Genomic DNA, 27,017 nt, shown 5'->3' with positions numbered 1-27,017 from the left:
CTTTACAACACCAGGAAAGAGAAAAGCTTCTAGGTACTTAAAAATAAGGTCAGAAATAAACTGCAGAAATAATATTCCATAACACTTGCAGAACTCAGGGGCTAATATTGGTGCAAATAAAGAAGATCTGGCATTAATTCATTTACTGTGGATTTATTTTAACTAAGTATATCACTTCAAATACATGATGCTTAAAAGCTGTGTTACAAAAGTCAGACTAAATAAAATATTTAGTGTTTCCCTCAACATTAAAATAAGTGGGAATATCAAATACAGCTAATAAATTAACTTCAAATTAGAGTGCACATAAGTCTAAAGGAGACATTTTTGGGGATAAAAAATACACATTTTGTACACAAATTTACACTACATATTTTGTGAATACAGTATAACACAAAATTGTGGTGCAGAAACTGTGTCAAATAGGCATGCTCACAGCATAGGAAGAAAATGAACATGCAGTTCTCATTGTAACTGTGGTTTACAAGAAGCAAACAATCAGTGTACATCCACATTGCAATATGGCTGATTGTAATATAGTCCAGAATATTTCCTGTAAATTAACATTCCACGTCTTCCAATAGCGCCAAAGAAAAACTGCATACATCTCATTAATGTGGGTAAAGAGATATAATTCTGTACTCGGGTACATATATGTCTTGGTTAAATCTCAATACAAGTATGAAGGTGGTACAATATAAAGCAGATCCCACATTCAAGGTCCCTTAGGTCTTTTTACTGCACCAATCTTTTACCACCATTGATGCATTGTCCATCTTTGTATGCTTGCTCCTTTCAGTGATGCTTATATTACATTTCTTTTACATTCTGAATATTTAAGCCATTCTTGCCTCAAAAGTTTATCCGTTAATTATTCCATTGAATATTGCTTTCTTTCCATATGTCATCCTCAGTCATCCATCCTTAATTCATCAAGAGGCAAACCATACTCTTCTCTCATAGTCCATTTTGCTTAGTTTTTTTTCTTTCAATTACAGTCTGGGGAAAATATAAGGATGATGATTATACACACAAATTGATAAATAGCTAAGCCAACAGTAATCACAAGAGCGTTTTCCACAACTGGTAGATAACATTGTAGCTATATTTCCAAGATCAGAAGTGAACTTTGGCTGGTCTCCATATATTAGCCTGCATTCCTGTTTTTGCTGCAGAGAATCTCGGCTTCGGCACCTGGATTCTAGACATCGATGATCTAGGGGAGGAAACTGAGTTAATCGGACTAAGGACTGAATAATCATGATTCCTCTGTGGAGCCTCCTGGATAGTGTAAAAAGGTGCAGGCCCCGAAACATTGGTTGGCATAGGCTGGCATGATGCATCGGTTCTCCAAACTGGTTCTGCAAGTGTTGTTGCAGATCTAGGAGTTAACACTGTAGGAGTCATGTTGACTGAAGAAGACGTTGGAGTTGGAGTTGAGAAGCGCTTAATCTCATGAGCTCTAGCAGTTTTAACAGGAACGTGTCTAGTTAGAGTAGAATTTATTTTTTGAGTATCCTGACTATTAGAAGAGTCCCCAAAGCAGAACATGGCTGAATTTAGCTGGTAAGGTTGGTGGCGCATAAAATCTATGGCTTGCATTCGTGGTTTTCCAGTCGCACCTTTTTTAACTTTGCTATCTGCTTTGCCACCTTGAGATTTCGATGCAGCTAATGGATAGAATGGGGAAACCAGTGGATTATATCCTATTGGAGGTGGTGCACGAATATTAGACGAATATTTCCAACATGGGGGTAGAGATGGTGTTGGTGAAGGTGTTCTTGGCCTTGAGTTAGGCCTAGAGCTAGCTCTCCGGTCTGAGTCAACTACAAATTTGTCCATACGACTTTGTCGTTTTGCAAACAATTCTGCTCCTTTACCCTTCAACTGAGGCAGATCCTGGTTTCCATTTACAAGTTGTTCTGATGTTGTTTTAAAATTAGGTTTTGGTGCCACGGGAGGAGGAACTTTAAATTTTCTTGCTGAAGATTGCATAAAATTACATGCTTCGGCTCCTAAGCTGAGGAAGTCTTCTTCTGGGCCAGATTCAAAACCTGCTCCATGTTGCTCCTGTTTGGGTTTCTCATCTATATTCTTGACCATCGTCAAGAGCTCTGGGTTTGGCAAATACTTCTTCTCCTCTTTTTTGACAAACATCTGTTTCTTGCCACCTCTCCTTCGCGCTTCATTTAGGATGCCAGTGCGTCCTATAGGAACAGCAATCCTCTGCTCTCTTGAATTTACAGACTCTGGCGACTGGTTTACTTGAGTAACTGGTGAGATATAAGAATGTGTAATGGGTGCTGGGCTAATAAACTGAGACACTGTAGATGTTAATGGAGTCACTGGAGTAGATTCTAATATATTTGGCTGGGAAGTAACAGTATAAGGCCCTGATGAACGAGAAGGAGAGGAAAGATATATGGAAGCAGTAGTAGTCCGTGGTGTTGTTGGAGCTGAGAGGTTCTCTTTATGATTCTCATAGTATTGGGTTGCTGGTGATGACACAGTCCTCCCTGGTGCTGGAATATAAAGGGATGCAACGGAACTTACAGGATTTTTTTGTGGACTTGCAGGTGTATCAGTTGTAAATGTGGTGTATGGAGTTGGAGCAACATTTTGAACAGTAAAGCTTTCAAGTTTTTTTGGCGAGGAGGGCTTGAACACTACCGAAGAAGCCATTGTCCGCTGTCCAACTTGACCTGGAGTAAATGGTCTTGCTGACCTGTTGAAGATGAAATTTCCAGAACCACAAGATTCTAAATCTTGAGAATGAGCAGGGGCTAGTGATATTTGTGTACTTGTCACCTTGGTATTCTCTAAACCATGTGTTTCTTGGCTTTTATCATAATTAACTGTGTGAATAACATTTCCATTAGCAATTGATTTCCGAGGAGGAGCAATTGGAGTTTTTTGATGCTCTTGCAGATTTTGTGGGGGAACACTGTCAGCCACCTGTTCAGACTTCTGCCTTTGCAATTCAAATAATGCTGCACCCTTTCCAGATGCCTCACTCAGACCTTTTTCTTCCTGTGAGTCATGTTCCGTTTTTGGCTTTTCAATATCCATATAGGTGCTGTCCCAATCTGAATTATTTGTTAGGCTACGGGCATCAGAAAAGCCCTCTTCATCAAATTCTGATTCACTTGTCGGAAGGACCCCGTCTTCGTCTTCGTTATAGCGATCTTCGTCTACACTTCCGTAACTGACAAGTGTATATTTCTTTGCTCTCTGTCGTCTCTTCTTAAACATAAGAACACCCTTTGAGTGAGGATTTGGAGCATCGGTTAACAGGGATGCAATTGTTCTACATTTGGTTCTTGCCTCTTTAACGTTTTTTTCCTGCCCACTCTCACCACGATTAAGTTCTGCAAAAGAAAGGAAACATAACAATCATAAGGTTTAATCTAGCAGCAATTGTTACATAGATATTTTATACTATAATCTCAGGTATAGATAGAGAGAGAAAACTTTTGAATTCAATCTATGTTTTCAAATTAGCGTCTTCTGTAAATCAATAAAACTGATGCGGGCAGTTATACAAATTTTGTAAGGGTTTGTGAAAATACATTAATACCTACAATATAATTGAGAAGTGGCAGATTTGGAACATGTATGGCTTTGTGTCCTTTGTGTAACTGCACTACCGCTATATCCTGCTATTCAAGTGTCCTTCTACAACTGCCAATACTTGACATTACTAAAGTGGGAATGGTATGAAGTATTTATATCATATAACGATGAGCAACGCAATAATAATTTGTGACATATGAAACTGGTCAACTGGGACTTTGCACATCATCCTTAATGCAGAAGTTGATTAAAGTGAACTCATTACCATGGAAATTATATTCATATTTTATATATTCATATATTATAATCTTGTATATTCCAACAATTATTCTTTTATGATGTCTCCACTGTTTGATGTTTGTCTATTACTGCATAGAAAATACCCTGCATGTGGGCATTTTATAAATTCAAAATAAAAAAACAACGTAGGAAAGAAGGAAGTTCCTCAGCACATCCATAAAATATAAAAAGAGCTTTATTTGTTCATCTTAAAAATCCAAGGAGGGCACAGGTTTAGCGTGTTACAGCTTATGCGTTTCGAACAAGATTGTTCTTACTCATAGCATACGTAAAAGATTCAGTACATGTGTCTTAAAATCAAGGTTAGTCAATACTAACATATCTCCTCAAGAGCAGCGCCACACAGCATTTGAAAAAGAAACAGGTTTGATGTATAACAAAATCACGGCATATACGTGTGCATGTAGACACCTACAAAATTTTATTCTGTATTCAGATTACAAATTATGTATTTTTTGTTTCTAAACAGTGTATGAACGAAATATATCAAGAAAAATATCATCAGACATAAAACATGTCCATAATTACATCTTAGAAATGAGCATAAGCAATAGTTGTATATATTAAAGACTGTATACATGTAGAAAAATGTAAATTGTTTAAAAATTATAGGATAGTAGATATATTTTTCATTTAGAAATAAATATTCCAAACGAAATATACTGTGAAATATTTTGCCACTTTTTGTCTTTTTTCCCATTAACTCATAAAAACAACAACCTTTGGCTTCAGTGCAATTGGCAGGAGAGAGAAATTTACTATAACAAATCATCAAATTATGTACAATTTAAGATTTATTTAAAAAAAAAAAAAGCTTTTCCAAAAAGTTTCAGATAACAATTATCACAAGTGACAACATACGGATTTTCGAATATTAAAATCACCACCAGAGTAACTATATTATTTAAAAGAAGTGTAGAAATTCTGTAGCAGAACATTATGGACATGTTCTGTCTTGATATACTTCATTACAGTCTTACCATGGAAAACATCACGTAAAAGTTCAGTAATTGAACATTGTTTTGACTACTACAGTATTCTACTTTATGTTGTGATTTTGGATATTTTGTATAATGATTGTTAGCTTTTTTCCTTTTACTAATTGTTTAAACTTTCATAGTCAAGGCAGATTCTAAAATCTGTAGCTTACTTTTAACAAAGAATGAATGTTTACTGACAAGCACAATGAAACAAAAAGTATCCAGGGAGGTGTTAATATCAATGAAGCTGGTCTGTCCACTTTACCTACACTTGTCCTACAAAGCTCTTCAAATTGTCAAGCTGATCACTTAACACTGACAGTAAATAGAACAGATCACTGAGAAAAAAACCAAGATATCTTTCTTTGGTGATATAATATTATATAGGATTCCCTAGACATAGAGAATGTAGACACAAATAACAAGTGAACAGAAGAAAGTATGACATTGGTTACCAGCAGATGTGAATTACCTGCATAGAGATTATCTGTGCTGTGGTAGGAAGATACCGGTGAATCAGGCATGACATATACACCATTAGAGTCACAATGTTCCATATAGAGACGACAAGGGACAAATGTACTCCAAGCTGGAGCCAACCCAAAGTAGGAAAATCTCTCCAGCTCTCTGCTGCCCTTTCTGCAAGCCTTTTTAAGTCCCCACTTTTGTCTCCCCTGGCATAGCTGCTAGATTCACTGGGTCTCAGAAGCTGATGAGATCATAGAGTCTATTTTTATGTGCCCAGGCTTATCACTGGACCAGGCTATGGACATTGTCACCTGTCACTTCAGAAATGTTCTTCTTTGCCTGTGGTTGAGTTAGAAAGAAATATTTTCTGCCAGACGCGATTTTTCATGCCCCTCCCCCCCCCTCTTTCCCCATTACATTAGGTGTGAAACAATGATATGTATTCCAGTCTGGAAACATGAGGTCAATGCAATTAAAATGCCTTTCTTATCCATAAAGATCCTGATGGAAAAATCAATACTCATCCTGGCTTACTCAAGCATGACAAAAGGAACCTGTCAAAGGACACATTCGCATTGAGATTTAGTTTTTTATTTAGACGATAAGTGTATTTCGTTTTACACATAGTTTAAATGTAGTGTAATATAGTCTGCAACTTACAGAGGAGACATTTAGGAGTTGTACAAACTTGGTAGGGCTGCCCAAAAGAGGGGGGTAAAGTGGAGTGGAATTTCATCAGGGTTCTAAGAGTTGAGAGGGGCATAGCAGAGCCATTCCCCCAGATCACTTCCTTATCAACATAGCCACACAGTCATCTCTGTCCCCTTTCTTGCACTGATCTCTATGATCAGTACAAGGCAAGAAGTGGAGCCGTTATACTAGCTAATAGGACACCGGGTAGGAATTAGTCCCTTCTCTACCCTAAACCATGAGAATGCTGGTATTTTCTTTATTTTATGGAAAAACCACGAAGGGACTCTAAACAACAGATATTGCCATTAACCTCTAAAGTACCATAGACCACCGGGGATAAAAAAATATATTAACCCCCTAAGCCACCCTAGTCTACAAGGGGTATTATCAATAAACATTAAGCCATTGTAGGAAGATTCACCATTCACTCTTAAGCCACATCAGCATTCAGTATTAACTTCTAAGCCATCCTCATGTACTCTTCCTTCCCTTATAGGTCAGATTTCAGGGAATGCCCCTAACTGCATAAGGGAAAGGAGTTTGCTCAAATTGTTGTTGAGGGCCCAGAAAGTCTATGGGCAACCCTGATACAAACTATGAGTTTGGACCAACCAACATGTACATAATATGTACAGTGGATATAAAACATCTATACACTCCTTGTTAAAATGCCAGGTTTTTGTCATGTCAAAAAAACAGTACAAGATGAATCATTTCAGAACTTTTTCCACCTTTAATGTGACCCATAATCTGTACAATTCCATTGAAAAACAAACTGTAATCATTTAGAGGGGAAAAATAAAAATAACAAAACTACAATAATGTGGTTGCATAAGTGTGAGCACCCTCTTATAATTGGGGATGTGGTTGTATTCAGAATTAGCCAATCACATTTAAACTCATGTTAAATAGTAGTCAGTACACAGCTGGCATTATTTAAAGTAATTCTGGGTAACCCCATATCAAGTTCAACTGTTCTATTAGGATTTTCCTCACATTTTCTTTGTTGCATGTGACAGCAAAAGCCATGATCCATAAAGAGCTTACAACACATCAAAGGGATCTGATTGTTGAAAGGCATCAGTCAGGAGAAGGGTACCAATGAATATCCAAGGCATTATATATACCATGGAACACAGTGAAGACGGTCATCAAGAAGTGGATTACATTTGGCCCAACAGTGAGATTACCAAGAACTGGATGTCCCTCAAAACTTGATGACAAGACAAAATTAAAATTGGTCCTGGAGGCTACCAAGAGGCCTGCAGCAACATTAAAGGAGCTGCAGGTCTTTCTGGCATGTGCTGGTTGTCTAGTGCATGTGACAACAATCTCCCGTATTCTTCATATGTCTGGGCTGTGGGGTAGGGTGGCAAGATGGAAGCCTTTTCTAACAAAGAAAAACGTCCAAGCCCGGCTATGTTTTGCAAAGACCTACATCAAGTCTGGGAAAATGTGTTATGGTCTGATGAGACAAAGGTTAAACTTTTTAGCCATAATTCCAAAAGGTATGTTTGGCGCAAAGCCAACACTGCACATCACCAAAGAACACCATACACACAGTGAAGCATGGTGGAGGCAGCATTATACTTTGGGGCTGTTTTTCATTGACTGGGACTGGGGCTTTACTCAAGATGGAGGGAATTATGAACAGTTCCAAATATCAGGCAATATTGGCACAAAACCTGCAGCCTCTGCTAAAAAGCTGAAGATGCATAGGAATTTTACCTTTCAGTATGACAACGACCCAAAGCACACCTCCAAATCAACAAAGAACGGCTTCATCAGAAGAAGATCAGTATTTGAGTGACCCAGCCAAAATCCAGACCTGAATCCCATTGAAAATCTGTGGGGTGACCTGAAGAGGGCTGTACACAGGAGATGCCCTCGCAATCTGACAGATTTGGAGCGCTTTTGCAGGGACGAGTGGGCAACAATTGCCAAGTCAAGATGTGCCATGCTGATAGACTCCTACGCAAAAAGACTGAATGCTGTCATAAAGTCAAAGGGTAATTCAACAAAGTGTTACTTTAACCCCTTAAGGACATTGCCTGTTTTGGCCTTAGTTTTTTCAAATCTAACATGTGTCACTTTATGTGGTAATACCTTTGGAATGCTTTTATGTATCCAAGCGATTCTGAGACTATTTTCTCGCGACACATTGTACTTTATGTTAGTGGTAAAATTTAGTCGATATACTCAGCGTTTGTTTGCGAACGACACCAAGAGTCAGAGAAAATTTGCAAAAATTAGCATTTTTCTAAATTTTAATGTATTTGCTTGTAAGACAGATTGTAATACCCCGTAAAATTGTTACTAGTTACTATTTACCATATGTCTACTTTTTGTAGACATCGTTTTTTAAAAGTCTTTTTCTTTTTCTAGGACGTTACAAGGCTTATAACTTTAGCAGCAATTTCTCACATTTTTAAGAAAATTTCAAAAGGCTATTTTTTCAGAGACCAGTTCAGTTCTGAAGTGGCTTTCAGTGCCTTATATTTTAGAAAGTCCCCATATATCACCCCATTATAAAAACTTCACCCCTCAAAGTATTCAAAACAGCATTCAGAAAGTTTCTTAACCCCTTAGGCATTTCACTGGAATTAAAGCAAAGTAGAAGAGAAAATTACTATTTTCATTTTTTATTTTTTTTTGCCAAAATTCATTTGTAATACATTTTTTCCTGCAATACAGAAGGTTTTACCGGAGAAACGCAACTCAATATCTATTGCCCAGATTCTGCCGTTTTTAGAAATATCACACATGTGGCCCTAGTGTCCTAATGGACTGAAGCACCGGCCTCAGAATCAAAGAAGCACCTAGTGGATTTTGGGGCCTTCTTTTTTTAGAATATATTTTAGGCACCATGTCAGGTTTGAAGAGGTCTTGTGGTGCCAAAACATTTGAAACTCCCCAAAAGTGACCCCGTTTTGGAAACTAAACCCCTCAAGAAATTTATCTGGGGGTATAGTTAACATTTAGACCCCACAGGTTTTTTGCTAAACTTATTGGAATTAGTCTGTAAAAATGAAAATCTAATTTTTTTCTGAGAAAACGTGGACATTTTTAATTTTTACAAGGAATAAAGGAGAAAAAGCACCCCGACCTTTGTAAAGCAATTTATCCCAATTACGGCAATACCCCATATGTGGTAATAAACGGCTCTTTGGACCTACGGCAAGGCTCAGAGGGGAAGGAGCCGTAATAAACTGCCGACACCCAGCGGTGATGGCACTGGCTCAGCTTTTGAGCCAGCTCCATCACATACAGTTACGTTCTCAAGGAGCTGTGATTGGTCAGTCTGCTGTGACTGACCAATCACAGCGATCGCTGTGATTGGTCCCCTGCCGTATTACTGTGCCGATCAACTGTCATAAACAGTTGATGGCGCAGTTCTGTCACTTTGTCCTTTGACAGGGTGACAGTTGTTAGCCTGGATGCACCAGTATGTCTCAGTGCCTTAAAGTACTGCAATACAGGATGTACTGGTGCGTCCTGGTGCGTTAAGGGGTTAAGGGTGTGCATATTTATGCAACCACATTATTTTTGTTCTTTATTTTTTTTTTCCCCCACCCTAAAAGATTTCAGTTTGTTTTTCAATACAATTGTACAGATTATAGGTGCCATTAAAGGTGGAAAAAGTTCTGGAATGATTCATCTTGGACTGATTTTTAACATGACAAAAACCTGGCATTTCAACAGGGTTGTGTAGACCTTTTATATCCACTGTATTAATGTGACTTCAAGGTACTGATTCACCAGTCTAAATGCTGTGACATTATCAGGCGTAGGCAGCTTATCAAAAATGGCATGTACTATATTCTCCTAAAGTATTGATAAAGTAGCCGAAAAATAATGCACCCATTTTATTATTTCTTTACTATCCTTATCTAAGAAATGTAAAACATATTATAAAATTGCTCATTTAAAGAAGCTGTACAGCCTTATGTAAATATAGCTTAGCTGGACAACTTTATAGCATACTCTGTGTTTTATACTCTTCTCATTTATTTAAGAGCTTTACCTACTGTCAGTGATTGGAAACATTATAACTTACATTCAGAAGATTAAAAACGTTCCTGTTTTTAAGGATATAGTCAAGGAAAAGCCAGAATTCAGCTCCGTCAGGCAGTTCTATATTACTAGGAAACTCTTGCTCCACAATGTATGATTGTTAGAAAGAACCAACTTCACAGAATATCAAGGACTATAAAAAGGACATTTCTTGTTTAGGTTGGTTTCACATAACGTTTTGTAGAAGCGAAGAAGTGTAACATCCCCTAAGGATACTGGGTTTCATTCTACTGTTGATTAAAATACACAGGACAGTGGATTTCCCAAACGTGGTGTGAAACCAGCCTTAGTGGCAGAGAGCATGAACCAACCATATATATGGAACGTACAACAGAAGACTTTTCATTTTCTGTCATAACGGCTGTAAAGGGTGTCAGGTGGCAAAATAATTATTTAGCCACATATTCTTCCACCTCTGTTGAGAAGTAAATTATTGCTTGGTTAAGGGTGTTAATTATGAGCTGCTTTATGTGCAGCAAAGTCACCTGTTCTGACATTCCACCATCCCCAATGTCCATTTGTGGCAAGTGCTTATAATTATATCTGACTAAAAGTAAAATTAGAAGAAACTTATGTTAAAGCCTTTGGTAAAGAAGTGCACTACAATAGGAGTTAGGACAAGGCACACTCGTCTGTCCCTCCAATGCTTCAGGCACATATCTTAGCCAATAACAGGTATGGATGACAATGAAGGGCTGAAAGATGCTAGGTCCAATCACTAGCATAGCAAGTGCAACACAGACATAAAAAAAAAAAGCCTATAACCCTCCTGCCCTACACTGATAAACCGACCCTCCAATATCAGGAGAAAAATATTAATGTAATAGGGTATATGGAGTTATATTACCTGTTGCTCTCCTGATGTGCCCATGTGCCATGGATCTGCTGTTTTAGGGTCCCCTCTGTGTTGCCTCAAAATGGGTACAGCGCTTCTCAGACTGAGTCTTAGACACTCCCTTTGTTCACGGATTGGACAAAACTAGTCACGTGAGCAGCTTTGGCCAATCTGAGAACAGTGGGAGTGTCTCAGACTCAGTCTAAGAAGCTCTGCAGCCATTCCGAGGCATATACCCCATTATATTTAAAATGTTGTTCCGTGACCAGAGGGTCGCTTTACCCGTAAATGTAAGATGGACAAAAGATACAACTGTATCCTTGCACTAAAAGAAATGTCTAAAACATTGCACAGAAATATAGTGGTACTCTAAGATTTCAACTTTGTTTTGTTATGGCAGTTTTTATGTTGAAAGCCATTGTAAAATATTGTCCCAGTAACATTGCGAACAATGTTGCTGCAGAATCTTATAATTTTTGCTGATTATCCACACTCCCTCAAATAATGGCCCGCTACTGCATAATGGGGGGGTTTACACATTACGATAATCGGGCAGACGAGCGTTAATATAACGTTCGTTGCCAATAATTGCCCTGTATAAAAAGGGCAGCGATCAACAGATAAACGAGCAAACACTCAATCATCTTCTGGTCGTTTAAAAAAACTAAAAGCTTATCGTTGTCGGCAGCACATCTCCCTTGTGGAAACAGGGAGACGCGCTGCCGACATGATAATAATGGATGGGGACGAGTGATCGGAGTAACGACCGCTCGTCCCCATCCATAGCTCAATGTGACAGGAGCAAGCGAGCGCCGATCAACGATGCCTCGTTGATCGGTGCTCGCTGCACCGGCCGCTTATCAACCGGGGTAAAAGGGCCTTAAGACACATCTATTGAAACATAGCCTTAAGCTGCCCATACACATTGGAGAAAAATCAGCTTAAGTTTTCGCTAATCATTGTTTGAAAATTTTATACACACCATCATGTGTAATGGCCAAAGAAGACCGTTGTCTGCAGAAAACTTGTTGTATTTTTTACACCGATTATCGACTGAAACTATATCTGTTGTATGACATGATCCACTGATTTGTCACTTTGCACTAGTTTGATTAAAAAAAAAATATTATTACACTTTGTTTACAGTACTCTGGCATGTTGACGGTCAGATTGTTGTCTCACATACATTCAATTGGCCACTTGGTGACAATTTTAAAGGAACAGTGTCATCACAAATTATTTTTTATATGTTAAAGATGTTAGTGCTTTATTAAAAACGTTTATATTCATTTGTGTGTTTGTGTTTTACTTTTTCTTATTTTTACACTTTTTCTTCCCTATGGGGGCTGCCATTTTTTGTTCCATTTCTGTCTGTGTCGATTAACGACACATACAGACATGGAATACGGCAGCCACAGTCCCATAGGGACTGTGAACGGCTCCCGTCCCATTGACTTCCGTGTACGGCGTCTGTGTGGGAACTGCGCATGCGCCGCTCCCACACAGTCCAATTCGAAATTGGCGCCGTCCGGCGCCATTTTCCTGTGGACCGGAAGTCGCGGCCGGACAGTAATATTACTACTTCCGGTCGCGGCTTCCGGATTTGTGCACTTGGACCAGCGGCAGCAAACGGAGCGGACAGGCCGGAGGGAGCCGCGGCGGCAGGAGCAGGTAAGAGATTTCAATGTATGTTCGTGTTTGTGTGTGTTTACTACTGTATGTAAACCTACTACGCTGTGTGTTAGCTCAAAAAATGTAGACAGGAGTTATATGTTGACAGATCCAGAAAAATGTAATACGATCTGCTAATAAATATTTCATGTCTTTGGCCAGCTTAAAAGACTTAATATATTAAAGACCTAATTAGAGATGGTACATAGTTACATAGCTACTTAAGGTGAAAAAAGACACATCCATCAAGTTCAACCTTCCCCAGATGAATTACACGTTATTCCTTAAATTACGTATAGCTTTTAATGCCATTTTGTTATTTGATACTTGCCTAACCCTTTTAAAAAAATAAATAAAATGCTGTCAATTGATCTGCCATTACTACCTCTTGGGGTAGGGCATTTTATTATTTAACTACTCTATCTGTAAAGAACCCTTATTGATATTGATGTCTGAAACGCCTTTCATCCACACACAAAGAATATCCCCTGGTAGTTTTTTTAAGTTCTTGGAATGAATAAATCATGTGCCAGTTCTTCTTATTGGCCATACATATATTTATACATGTTAATAGGATCCCCTCTGAGGCGCCTTTTTTCAATGGTGAACGAGCTTGATTTTTCTAGCCTCTCATCTTATTTCATAATCTACTCGCCTGCGTTTGAACACACTCCAGCTCTCGCAATGTGGAGCCCAAAAGTGAATGCCATATTTGAGATGTGGTCTTACAACAGATTAATAGAGAGGCAAAATTACATTGGGATGAATGATTTTTATGTCTTTTTTTTATACACCCTAATATCATATTTGCTTTTGCCGCTACTGCTTGACATTGAGTACTGCTGCTTAGATTGTTTGTAACCAGAATACCTAGGTGCTACTTTTGTTCAGTTATCCCCAGTTTTATTCATTTTTATGTATGTGCACTAATAGTATTACTGTGGCCTAGGTGTGTTACTTTACATTTATCAACATTAAATTTCATCTGCTATCTTCTTGTCGAGGTTGCCAACTTATTTAGGTCTTTCTGTAATACTTTACAATCAAGCGGAGATATAAGTATTCTACAAAGTTTCGTAAATATCCTGCAAAGTTTTTGCAAATGTTCCTGAAACAAATCCTAATATAGCACCCTTGTGACTCAAACCGTGACATCATATGTATAAGGGTATGTTCACACTCAGCAGATTCGTTTCTGTAAATGAAAAATCCATTTTATACATCTTAATAGGGTTGTTTCTACAGCATGTACATGGATTTCTTCAATTCAGATGATTAGGTAACTTGAATAAATTTATGCCATGTGAATATATCCAAAAAGTAATTTTTCTTCTTTTAATGCTTTTCCTCATTCATGTACAAAACATGTTGTCCTGTTTTTATAATACACACCTGGAAGCATGTCTTAGCCCTAAGGCATGTTCACATCTGCATCAGGCCATTGCATTGTTGTGTTCCTTACAAAAGGCAGGTAAATGACATATTAATGTCACTACTAGTCAGTTGTTCTCACAACTATCTCATTTTCTGAATGTGAACAATGAATCCATATTGGTGGATATAGTCTAAGTAAAGAGGAGACGTTTGGGGCTAAGCAGAACTCTTGTGTTCATTTTTAACCCCCTGAAGGTCTATGTGTAAACTAATTTAACGTGGATGAGGCCAGTTGCGAACTAGAGGCAATTATATGAGCTAATTGCTTAAGACTTGAGAGCAGCATGCAGAACTACAGAAGACTTTTATAAAAATGTTCATGTTGCTGTTGTGTGTTTTTTCAAGATATATAACCACTCTTATACCCAGACTGTTGTAATGAAAATAGCATAAAATGTGAAATGTACCGTCGAAAAAACAAATAGCACCAATTTTAGTCTGCTTAAAGGAGAAGCCCCCCAAAAGTGATCTGATATGTCATCAAGAGGCGTAGCTTGTGTTCCCTGACACAACTTTTATAAACAGCAACTCAAATGGTGCTTTGCTTAGATGTTATTTTAGATATTTTCATAGATGAAAAACCTTGAAAAGTGCCAAAGGGGGTTTGAACACCAAGTTTCCTAGGCTCCACCTATGTGATCTTTTATAACGGGAGATAAGCTTTGGTTGTATTTCGCTGTAAATCTCCTGGTTGATTGTTGCCACACATTACAACCTAAACTGGCCGGACTTTGATCAATCTCGTATTGTTGGTTTATATCTTATTGCCCTCTCTTTATGCAATAATCAAAAAGTTGCATTAGGGCAAGTAGTTTCATATTCTTAAGAGGTTGCATGTTTTATATAGTCTGCTAACTTTATGAATGTTACAATTTTAGTGTTAAAGTGAGTCTCATAAGATTTTAGTCTTCCAAAGGGTTAACACTGCTAGTTAGCGATAGTTTAAAGCAGTAGAAACATACCAGTGCTGAATCTCTTAGTGCTTGCTTCAGGGTGAAAAATAAGTTTTATTCTGCTGCACCGCGTATGCAAATTAGATTTCCAGAAAGTGTCGTCATCTTGAGCTCCAACCCCTGACTGACCGACAATATTGCGAGAAAAGGGTATTTTGTTCCCATGTTATTTTTTTTCTATATACAGGGGAAGACGCACAACACTCGTTCTCTGCCCCCTGTCTTTGGGTGTCTCAAACTCCCCTCACAAAAATGTATCTGTGTCTGCATTCAGAAGGGCACATTTATAGAAGGTTTCAGGTAATACAATCCTGAGGACATAAGCAATGCTCTTAGTAAATACTTAGGATTACATTCTGCATGTATTTATCTTTGCTATAAAAAGGAAGCCATGATTATATGCATTATAAATCCTACATTTGTATGGTTTTCTGTGTGAAGATAATACTATTATCTTATCAGCAGTGGTCACTATGTTTGCAAAACTCACTCATCTAATGAAAAAATTCCATTATGTAAATATAAGATGAACAGTGGTACCCTAGAATCTGAAAGTTAGGATTCTTATCAACTACTTGATATTACTATATACTGTATACTATATACTATATACTGTATACTGTGGTTTAAAACTGCAAAAGTACCATGAAGAAAATCTTACTAAACCTACGGAAGAGCCCTGTAAAAAGAGATAAACTCAGAATTCTGAAATGGCCCCAGTGCTCTTCCATAGAATTCTAAGTTAGGTAAATCGGAATTATAAGATAAAATAAGAGATCTGAGATTAATAGTCTTTTTTTATCTGAGAATTCTGACTTTTTATCACTCAATTCTGACATACATAATTCTTAGTTAAGTCAGAATTTCTATTTTTAATCTATAAATTTTCACTTTTTATCATAAAATTTTTGACTTAACTTCGAATTTCGAATTTTAGTTCTCTCAGAAATCTGACTTTTTATTTTAAAATGCTGCCATGTTTTCAGGGTCCTTCCATAAAAATCCAAACTGCTTTGCCTAGGTATAAAAATTTAGAAATAAAGGCATGGACAGTTATTATTAAACTACATCAGAATAAGTTCAATGGAAATCCAGGCACATACTTACAGAACAAAGACTTGTAAGGGTCAGGATTCCGTTGACTTGTCTTTCATGAAGTATTAGGTTCTAAGGTCTTCGGACTAAATACTGAGCTTTGTCTCAATTAAACCCCTCCTAGAATATTTAGCGGACTACTGAAATGCTGGCAGTGCTCCTGTTTTGGCATCACCCCAGATGTGTAAGAGGTGACATGTATATTTATAAAGGTAGAAAAGTTCCCTTCCACGACTGGTATTACCCATATAGTTGTGAAGTCCCTAATCTCTCAGCTGTCTCTTCATAATTCTCTTAGTTGTTACCACACAGTTATTAATAATTCCATGATCATGTATGAAACAATAGCAGTGATATCATGACCTGAAACATAACTGGTGCCTGTTTTAATCACTGCACCAAAGGGTGGTAGAATGAAGGGACTCATTCATGTCATGCAAATCCTGAGAAGTCCGATGTATTTCCTGTCTACCCTGGACCTTAGGCTCTCAAACTATTTTTATAGAATTTAGTTACTCATAGAATTTACAGAAGGTTATAGTAACATAAATATATGAATTAACATTTACAGTGGGCCTGTCACTTAGTTCCTTATTTTAAGATAACATAAGGACAAAAAAAACATTTTCTTGTAAATCTTTTTTTTAAATACTATTAATTCCAGGGCACATTACATATAAAATACAAAAGGGTTTAAATACATAACATGAGGCAATAAAATCAACAAGTACAATAAACATGAGCTTGCTGCTTAACCCTTTAACGCACTAGGATGCATCAGTACATCCTGGTGCAGGGGGAGAAGGATGGAGCGCCCTCAAGCGCTGAGTGCACTCCATATGCTCCGGGTGTCAGCTGTGTTTTACAGCCGACACCCAGGACTAACAGCCAGAAATAGAGATCACGTTGTTCCTGGCTGTTTAACCCCTCAAATGCTGCGGTCAATCGACCGCAGCATCTGAGGCGTTGAAAAGAGGGCTGCCTCTGAAAGCGCATCGACCCCCCCTGCAACGAGATGGCGTCAAGATGGTTGTCATGGCAGCCCAGGGGCCTAATAAAGGCCCCCAGGACTGCCTTCACTTCGCCTCTGTTAAGCCCTGTAAAAATTACGATATACAGTACTGTAAGACATTACTATTGCAGTATATTGTACCAGCAAACTAACGATCACTGGTTTAAGTTCCCTAGGGGGACTAATAGAATGTGTAAAAAGAAGTGAAATAAAGTTAATAGTGAAAGTAAAAAAATTAACCCCTTCTTGACATTTCACGTATCCATACGCCAAAGTCGAATAGGGGAAGTATGGAACGGGCTCACGAAGTGAACCCGCTCCATACGATGCCGGTGTCGGTTGTATGTTACAGCCGACACTTCAGAGTAACGAGTGACATCGCACTCGAGCGCGATCCCGTTAGTTTAACTCATTAAATGCCGCGGTCAATAGCGACCGCAGCATTTAAATCATTAGAAAGAGGGGGAGACCCCCTCTAACAGCTCATCGCGCCCCCCGCAATGCAATCACGGGGGGGGCATGGTTGCTATGGCTGCCTGGGAGCATAATGAAGGCCCCCAGGTCCGCCATCTTTGTGCTCCTATTAAGCCCTGCTTCCGGCATTAGTATTGCATTAGTATTGCAGTATATCATGCAAGCAATCTAACGATCGCTGGTTGAAGTCCCCTAGGGGGACTAATAAAAAAAGTAAAAATTAGTCAAATAAAGGGTGTTTTTTTATGTAAAAAAAAATAAATTAATTAAAAGTAAAAAAAAATATCCCCTAAAGCATAGTAAAAGAAATAAAATAAACATAATTGGTATTGCCGCGTCCGTAAAAGTCTGAACTATCACAATATATCATTATTTAACAACCCACACAGTGAACGCAGTAAAAAATAATAAAATGTAAACGCCAGAATCTCTACTTTGGTCACCTCATCTCCCACAAAAAATGAAATAAAAAGTGATCAAAACGTTGCATGTACCCCAAAATGGCATCATTAAAAACGACAGCTTATCTTGCAAATAATAAGCCCTGATACCACTTAATTGACAGAAAAATAAAAAAGTTATGGCTCTAGGAATTTGGCGACGCCATATAAATTTTATTTTTTACACTTAGATTTTTACTTGTAAAAGTAGTAAAATATAGAAAAAAAAAGATATATATTTGGTATCGCCGTAATCGTATTGACCCAGAGAATAAAGTTAACATGTTGTTTTAATTGCACAGTGAATTCCGTAAAAACGACACGCAAAAAACAATGGCGGAATCGCTGTTTTTTTATTTTTTACCCCACATATCATTTTTTTTCCGTTTCCTAGTACATTATATGGCACAAAAAATGGTGCTATGAAAAACTACAACTCGTCCCGCAAAAATCAAGCCCTCATAGGACCATATCGACGGAGAAAGAAAAAAGTTATGGCTTTTGGAAAGTGGGGAGGAAAAAACTAAATCTGAAAAAGGGCTGTGGCGGGAAGGGGTTAAATTTAAAAAATATATATTTTCCTATTTTCACCATTTAATGTAAAAAATTAAAAAAAAAGTGAACAAAATTGGTATTGGTGTGACCATAAAAGTCTGAACTATTACAATATAGCCTTATTTAATGCGCACAGTAATCGCCATAAAAACTGTAAATCGCCAAATTCGCCTTTTTTTAATCGACTTAGCTCCCAAAATAAATATAATAAAGAGTGATCAAAAAGTCGTATGTACCAACAAATGGTACCAATAAAAACTACAGCTCGTCCCGCAAAAAATACCCCTCAAACCACTCAATTCACAGAAAAGTTAAAAAATTATGGCTCTCAGAATGTGGTGAAACAAAACTATTTTTTTATTAACAAAAAGTTTTTGTTCTTTCAAAGTAGTAAAATATAAAAAAATTTATATAAATTTGATATCACCGTAATCACCGTAATCGTATTGAGCCACAGTTTTTCCCAATTTCTGCACGCAAATAATTTTTTTGCAGCTTCCCAGTACATTATATGGTACTTTAAATGCTACCAATATAAACTACAACTCCTCCCGCAAAATATAAGCCCTCACACCACTCTATTGATGAAAATATATAAACGTTATGGCTCTTGGAAGGCAGGAAGTGAAAAACGAAAAAGAAAAATCAAAAAATGGCTGTCCTTAAGGGGTTAAAAGAGTGGTACAGAAGGAGCGAGGACCCTGCCTGCATGGGCTTACAATCTATGAGGGAAGTAGACAGAAGGTGAGGGTTGAAGGTGTGCATCCAGTAGTGTAGTTCAGGGTTTAAGGTTTTCTCAAGAGGGGGATTTTCAGGTTGGTTTTGAAGGTTTGGATGGGGGGTGAGAGTTTGATGTGTTGAGTAGCGAATACCAGAGTATGCGGACAGGAGAAATCTTGATTGCAATGATGTTAGGAGCAGACAAGAGGAAAGCAGAGAAGAAGTACTGGATAGTATGTGTGGTAATGTATCGGGAGATTAGGGCAGAGATATATGGAGGGGACAGGTCGTGGGCTGGCTTGTATGCCATTATGTCATAGTCAGTATGTTTAAATTTATTCGCTGGGCACTGGGGAGGCAGTGAAGGGACTGGCAGAGGATAGAGGCAGTAGATGAATGAGGGGAGAGGTAGATTAATCAGGCAGTGGAGGATAGATTGGAGGTGTGCGAAAAGGAGGCCACAGAGAAGGATGATTGAAACAATTCATACCCAATTTAAATAATGAAAAAATAGTTGAATTCATTTGGGGATATGTTTAGCAGTGAGTAAGCCTGTCGAAAGTTCCTGTTTTCTCTATATTAGGATTTTTGCGCTTTTTGCATTATATGGTTTTGTCTTTTTTCTTTTTAAATATGCTCGCTTGCTGTACTTTGGGCATTGAGTTATTTTACCTTAAGGGTAGGAACACACAACGTAAACACTGTGGATTAATTGCGGAAAATCTGCAGTGTATTACAGTAGCAGTAGTGTGGGTGAGATTTCAACCAATCTCATCCCCACACTGCGGTAAATATCTGCCGAAAATACCGCACATAAATTGACCTGCGGTGCGGTTACGTCAACCGCAGCAGGACAATTAATTCTTGCGGATTCGGAACTCTTGTTTTGCGGGTTTATCCATTGAATTCAATTGGGTGCTTAAACCTGCTACAAAGCAGTGTGTGTTGCGATATTTGCGGCGGAATCACAGCGATGCGCCACAAAAAAGTAAGAAAAAAAATAATAATAAAGTTATACTTACCCAGAGTTCCCTGCTTCTCCTCCAGTTCGGCCTACCTGGATGATGTTGCGGGCCAATCACAGGCTGCAGCGTCACATGGCCTGCAACGTCATCCCAGGAGGCTGGACTACGCACCGAGAAGAGGGAGGGAGTAAACATGAACGTCTTTTTTTCTTTTTCGCGGCGGAAATTCAGCCGGAAAAAACGGATAAAAATGTGGTGCTATTTTCCGGACAGCATTCCTTATGGTGTTCAGGGCGGATACATTGCGCAGCTTAACACAGTGTATCCACACTGAATATGTTGTGTGTGTTCCTACCCTAAAGGCCAAATGTTACATTGTAACATAGCAAGGTTGAAAATGACAAAAGTCAATTATGTTCACTCTAATATCCTATATATGCTTCATATTAGAGAAAAAATGTTCGACTCCAATATTCAAATCAGTATTAATTCCTGGATCTACCACCCATTTCTGAAGCATCTGGTGGCAGAGTTTCATAGTCTCGCTGCTCTAACAGTCAAGAGTCCACTAAATTGCATCCTGCAGCAAAAACCACTATGACTGCGCCCTGGTCTCTGCTCCGGCTAATAGAGGTTGTCCCAATTTCTATCATATTAATATGCTCTAATAGGGCAAATGTATAGGGATTGTCTAAAACAGACAACTCTTTTAACAGACCTCAAACTAAGTGGACATAGTGTATGAATATTTGAGCTAAAAAAGCTATTTTTTTTTTGTAATTAAATTAAATGTTAACTTATATGCAGCTTTATATCAATATTTTACAGTTAGACTACAGTATAGAGACTAAATATTGTTAAATATCAGTTACAGCTATAGATGAGGAGTGTGCTTGACCGCCAACTACTGTTCTAGAGGGAACATCACAGGACATATAATATCTCATTGCTATGTGCACAAATGTGCCGTATCTCATAACAACCAATGTAATATTTGTGAACATTGGCAACAACACATTTGTTACAACTGTTCAACCACTAAAAACAAACTCAACACACTCTTATAGATATGTTGTAAGCCTTTATCAAATCTTGCCATTAAATAGGTAACCCTGTGTATGTACACACAAAAGTCCACATTGGCTGATTAATAGGATATATCAGCATATAACATATCAAACATGTCTATACTAGTATACTAGTATATAGTGATACATATTATCTGCAGTCCATGTAGCAGACCTGTTACAGATTTTTAGTGTGGATTTTAGGGCACACTGCAGAAATAAAACTCTGCAGTTTTCCCTAGATGTTGTCGATTTTATTGCACAGGGTTAAATCTATGGTAAAATCTGCATATAAATCTGCATGCTAATATATTATTTAGGGTAGTGCATGGACTAACATGGCACATGAAATCCTACAAGTCCATATTATGAGCCCATTGGCACGCTGTGCGCCACCATATGGTCACTATGTGAAGCACCTGTTCTCCCAGAAGCAAAACTTCTAGGGGAGAATACCTCCATAATACATCATGCAAAAAAGTCGCATTGAGTTTCAGTATGGCACCATAGCACAGTGTGTAAGTACAGCATGGGCAGGTATTACAGATCTGTACAACACACATCACGGCTCTGTAACACACATGGGTCCCTTGACCTTACTCATTATGGCTCTGTACAACACACATCACGGCTCTGTAACACACATGGGTCCCTTGACCTTACTCATTATGGCTCTGTACAACACACATCACGGCTCTGTAACACACATGGGTCCCTTGACCTTACTCATTATGGCTCTGTACAACACACATCACACATCTGTAACACACATGGGTCTCTTGACCTTACTCATTATGGCTCTGTACAACACACATCACACATCTGTAACACACATGGGTCTCTTGACCTTACTCATTATGGCTCTGTACAACACACATCACACATCTGTAACACACATGGGTCTCTTGACCCCTTACTCATTATGGCTCCGTACAACACAAAGCCATAATATGGCTGTGAGAAAAATCCAAGGTGAGTGAACTGGGCCTTAAAGGGGTTGTCCCATGATAGCAATTCCTGTCTATTAGGATATATGGGCGCCATAGAGGTGAGTCCCCTGCTCAGCCCTATGAGCCAGAACCGAGAGCCAATCTGTACACTGATTGCTGGGGTTAGAGAAGCAGGACCCAGCTTCTTTTTAAAAAGAGGTTGTCTTCGTAAGACAGCCCCTTGAAGCCTCGATGTACAACAGCATTGACCTAATTAGATTTCGACACAGAACCATTGCTTCACCAAAGCCTGGAATATCGGACAGCTGAGAGCAGCTGAACACGCTTTTCTAGGAACTGATCTCATGCAGAAGTCTTCCCTGGCTTACTGGTCAGAAAATAGCTGACATACATGTGTGCAAATTGGGGAAGGAGTAAACTGTGTTAAAACGGGTTCTTTGCTTACACTTATATTACGGTGAGACATGATGGTGAAACATAACTAGATTGGTAGCCAAATCCTACACTGTGCAATCTTAGAAAGACATTAACAACTCATAAGCAGAACATTCTGGTGGTCATTTCAATGGCATTAAACAGCTGTGTCACTTAATACTCCATTTCTCTTATGGTGTTGATATTTATGCCAAATATTATGCATTGCTGAACTGGACAAATTAGCAGTAAAGAAGAAGTCACGGAGTATAATGGCCTAATCGAAAAAAAATATGTATTATCAATGTCAAAAAAATTATATACAAATGGCCCAAATCGGTAGAATTTTTACATATTTGACTACCTAAAACAGCTTAAGGAGTCAAGGACAACTAAAGGACTTATGTTTACTGTTTTGTATCAAAAGATATTATACAATATTTGGTTATAATCAAATTGGTCAAATTTAGAGCATGCATGATCTATATATATCCTGTCTATAAATAATTTCAACATTCTTAAAATTAAGAAAGTGTTCACTCATTTAAAAGAAACACAAACTCTGTGCTTGATTTATGATCCTTACCACACTACCATACCATTCAATTAGGTTAAAGTGATTATAGGCATAGTATGCGCCCAATCTCTTGTGATCCCATGGTATATTCATCCCATAATATAGGAAGTGAATTCTGGCCAGTTATTGAAAACCCAGCACAGTGTCATTCATGAGCAGACAGAATACTGTCCTCTCGCTGGTGACTCACTGGTATACAATGTGCCCATTCTTTAGTAACCCAGTTGTATGTTCTGGTATGGTACGAAAAATAATCCATTCCAACAGATGGAAATCTGCTACATTAGTCAGAATACTTAAAGTTCATGCTTCAAAATCTGTTATTGATGACTAGTGACCCATAAGCGTATTATCTAGTTCCTGATGACACAATAATAAACAGGCTGCCCATCATCCCAGTTGGACTGGCCCACCAGAGGATAGTCCGTAGTGCCCAGGCTTTAACATAATAATAAGCCCATAATAGAACAGGGTTTGAAAGGTCAGGCTTTGGAGACAATCACTTGCCATTGAGGTCTATTTATTATGATACAAAAATCACCTAGACAATGATAATATGTTCTGTGTGTACAAATATAACAACAGTAGTACACGATACAATTAAAATTGTATGTGCACATACGCTGTATAGATAAAAGGTGGGTAGAATAATATCTTCTAAGTCCAACAAACTTTATATAGTTTGAAATATTCTTGCTATTTTATTTTCCATATCCTATAGTTTAGACTTTCCCTTAAATTAATTTAGAGGGATATGTTTAACCCACAAAATTCTGCTAAATGACAGTTTATTTACCATTGGTTTGATTGACAAACTTCCGCAGCAATTGAAAACAATTCAGTCTACTTTCCTGATTGGTGGATTTTATGCTAAAAACAGGACCAGATATCATCAGCCATTACATTAAAACCACTGACAGGTGAAGTGAATAACACTGATTATCTCAATACAATGGTGCCTGTCAAGTCAAGGGGTGGGATATAGTGAACAGTCAGTTTTTAAAGCTGATGTATTGGAGGCAGGAAAAATGGGCAAGTGGCTATGATAGAAAGGTGTCAGAACACAGTGCATTGCGACTTGTTGGGTCTGGCGCTGCATAGCCGCACATCGGTCAGTGTGCCCATGCTGACCCCTGTCCACTACCGAAAGTGCCTTCAATGCGCATAAGAGGATCAGAGCAATCGAATAAGGTGGCCTGATCTGATAAATCAACTTTTCTTCATTGGGAATTATGATCCATGGAGGACTCTCCTCGCAACTTACAGGGCTGAAGGGATCTGCTGCTAACATCTTCAGAGGTCTTGTGAAGTTCATGCCTCGACAGGTCAAAACTGTGTTGGCCAACACAATATTAGGCCGGTTGTTATAATGTTATGGCTGATCGGTGTATGTCACTTTCCCTAAAGTCATTCATACAGTCATGTGACTGAAAATTTAGACAGGAAGTGCATAGCCCACTTCTGGTTAATGGGGCCTTACCTTGCTAAATATAGTGCTTTATTTGATTACCTATTTGACCGTTTTCCTGATGACTGTGAAACTTATATTGATATTTTACTTACGCTCATTATGTTTAATACAAAAAATGTAAGACTGCTCTGTTCACACTAGTGTCATGGATTCTGTTACTACATGACAGATATGATGGATACCTGGTGTAAGGGATCCTAATGGATCCTGACGAATCCCATTGACTTATAATGGATCACACAGGTCTCCATTAGGTTCCTGTTTTTTTTTCAGAAGGCTACAGAAATCTGATAGAACCAACATAGCGTGTGAACATAGCCTAAGTATTCAACTATAACCAGGTCCAAGTAGACGGCTCTCAATATACACCTGGCTCTTATTTTTACAACTTTTAGATGTTTTCTAGTTTTCTAAGTTCATGGAACACCACCGATGACCTTTACTAACATGTCTCACTGAAGATGAAGCTTCACTTTAAAAAATGATCCTCTTTAAATCAAAAGTTAATTCCAGTCGTATAAATCATTAGCAGAGTCTATTTGTTTGTTGTTTGTGTGTATGGTTAAAAACGTTGTTTCCTACTGATATGAAGCCAACATATCCAATAAATTAAGCATTTAACTACAAAATACATACAATTTTATTCTAAAAGATTATTTATTTAATGTATGTAATGATACAGAAAACATTACATTACTAAAAAGCTCAACAATTTAGATAATTGGGAAACATAAGTAATGAAAAGGCATAAAACATTCTAATTTCTTTAAAATCTAAGACACCACTCCTGGGTAGGCTACATTTGCTGTCTTGTTCTCCGGTGCAAGTATGTAAAGGGTTCCGCGTGGGCCAATTCTAGAGAAGGCAACATAGAGTTGTCCGTGAGAGAAGCATGGTTGTTCCAAGTTGGCACCAGTAATTTTCAGGGATTGGCCTTGTGCCAGCAGCATAACGCATATCGGCCCAGGTAGTAGTTCATCGATTAGCATATCGCACCTGGTCACCAAGTGCAGCGTTTCTTTATGGAGGCATGACTGGTCTAAAAAGGGTTCAGTTTATGAGAATGCTGAAATCCAGTATAGGTACAGTGTAGTGTAAGTACAGTCCGTTCACGGCGAGTAAAGAAAGTTGGCTGAGTTGTTATGGAAAGCCGGTATAAAACAAAAATGACTGGGTTGTTATGGGAACATGGTATAAAACTATGTGTATGTCAGTGAGGATAAGAATGAAGGACCTGCGAGCTTCTATTGGCTAATACAGATCATCTGATGTGATATAAAGGAGGACCCTTGATGTGGAAGCCAGTGGTACCATATTTGCTTTTCTATTGCAATTTTTGGTTAATATATTGAGAACAGTAGGCCCCAGAGAGCTGAAACCTGTTGTAAAACCATTGAAACCTGATTTACTTATGTGCCAAATTCGGTGCAGAATGGTCCAGTTGTTTGGCCGTTAATAACGAACAGACAACAGAAATACATATACACACACACACACACACACACACACACACACACACACATATATATATATATATATATATATATATATATATACACACACATACACACACACACACACACACACACACACACACATATATATAAACAGTACCAATAAGATGATAATGCTTTGGTCTAGAGTGATGTGGGTTCATAGATCAAATCCTCCATGTTCACAGTTGAAGGGGTCTTCCAGGACTTTAAATTTATATGGCCTTTTCTTGAATGGGAGTGAGCTGCAGTACCATGCAAAGCCATAACCGTATGTATGGAGCTATGCCTGTATGGAACGCCACAGCACCTTCATTTAGCTGACTTTTGGGGGTGCCACGAGTGAGATCCCCACCGATCAAATATTGATTGTCTTTTCAAAGGATAGGCCATCAATGTTACAGTCCCAGAAAACCCATTAAAAAATAACACATAAGAAACATCAAACTAAAACCCTGAGAAGTGTAAAACTGACCATACATGGTGGGATGTCTCACTAACGCTATAACTAGCACAGTTTTGTATTTATTAAGTGAAACTACAGTATATACAGGCCTCTGGAAAATGATATTTCTGTGCCATAGAAACTTGTTAAAAGCTACACTAAATACTGACTAATTATCATAGTGAAATAATATGGTATTACGTTAGTAATTGTCTTTATGGAAACAAACAGGTACCCAAAGTTGTACACATGTAAATAAACTTCCAAATAAGATAAGACTCCTCACATCTCTATGTGAATTATTTACGGCACATCCACTATATGCCAATAGGGTTCTAACCTTTTAATTTTATTTTAA

General features: G+C 38.1%; 1 protein-coding gene across 1 annotated transcript in view; it reads right to left on the bottom strand.

The window, feature by feature from the left end:
• Positions 1 to 306: 306 nt before the first annotated feature.
• The window catches only part of SYNPO2L (synaptopodin 2 like), an 89,684-nt gene continuing 62,973 nt past the window's right edge, over positions 307 to 27,017 (bottom strand). The window contains exon 4 of the mRNA XM_075842746.1: positions 307 to 3,368. Within this exon, the coding sequence (XP_075698861.1) occupies positions 1,117 to 3,368 (2,252 nt within the window). The 3' untranslated portion in view covers positions 307 to 1,116. The remainder of the gene's footprint in view (positions 3,369 to 27,017) is intronic.

This window comes from Rhinoderma darwinii, chromosome 11 (genome assembly GCF_050947455.1).
Source record: "Rhinoderma darwinii isolate aRhiDar2 chromosome 11, aRhiDar2.hap1, whole genome shotgun sequence".
In the NCBI taxonomy this organism is placed as follows: domain Eukaryota; kingdom Metazoa; phylum Chordata; class Amphibia; order Anura; family Rhinodermatidae; genus Rhinoderma; species Rhinoderma darwinii.
Note: the sequence above shows the minus strand (reverse complement) of the source record. Positions and strands in the feature narration are given on the sequence as shown.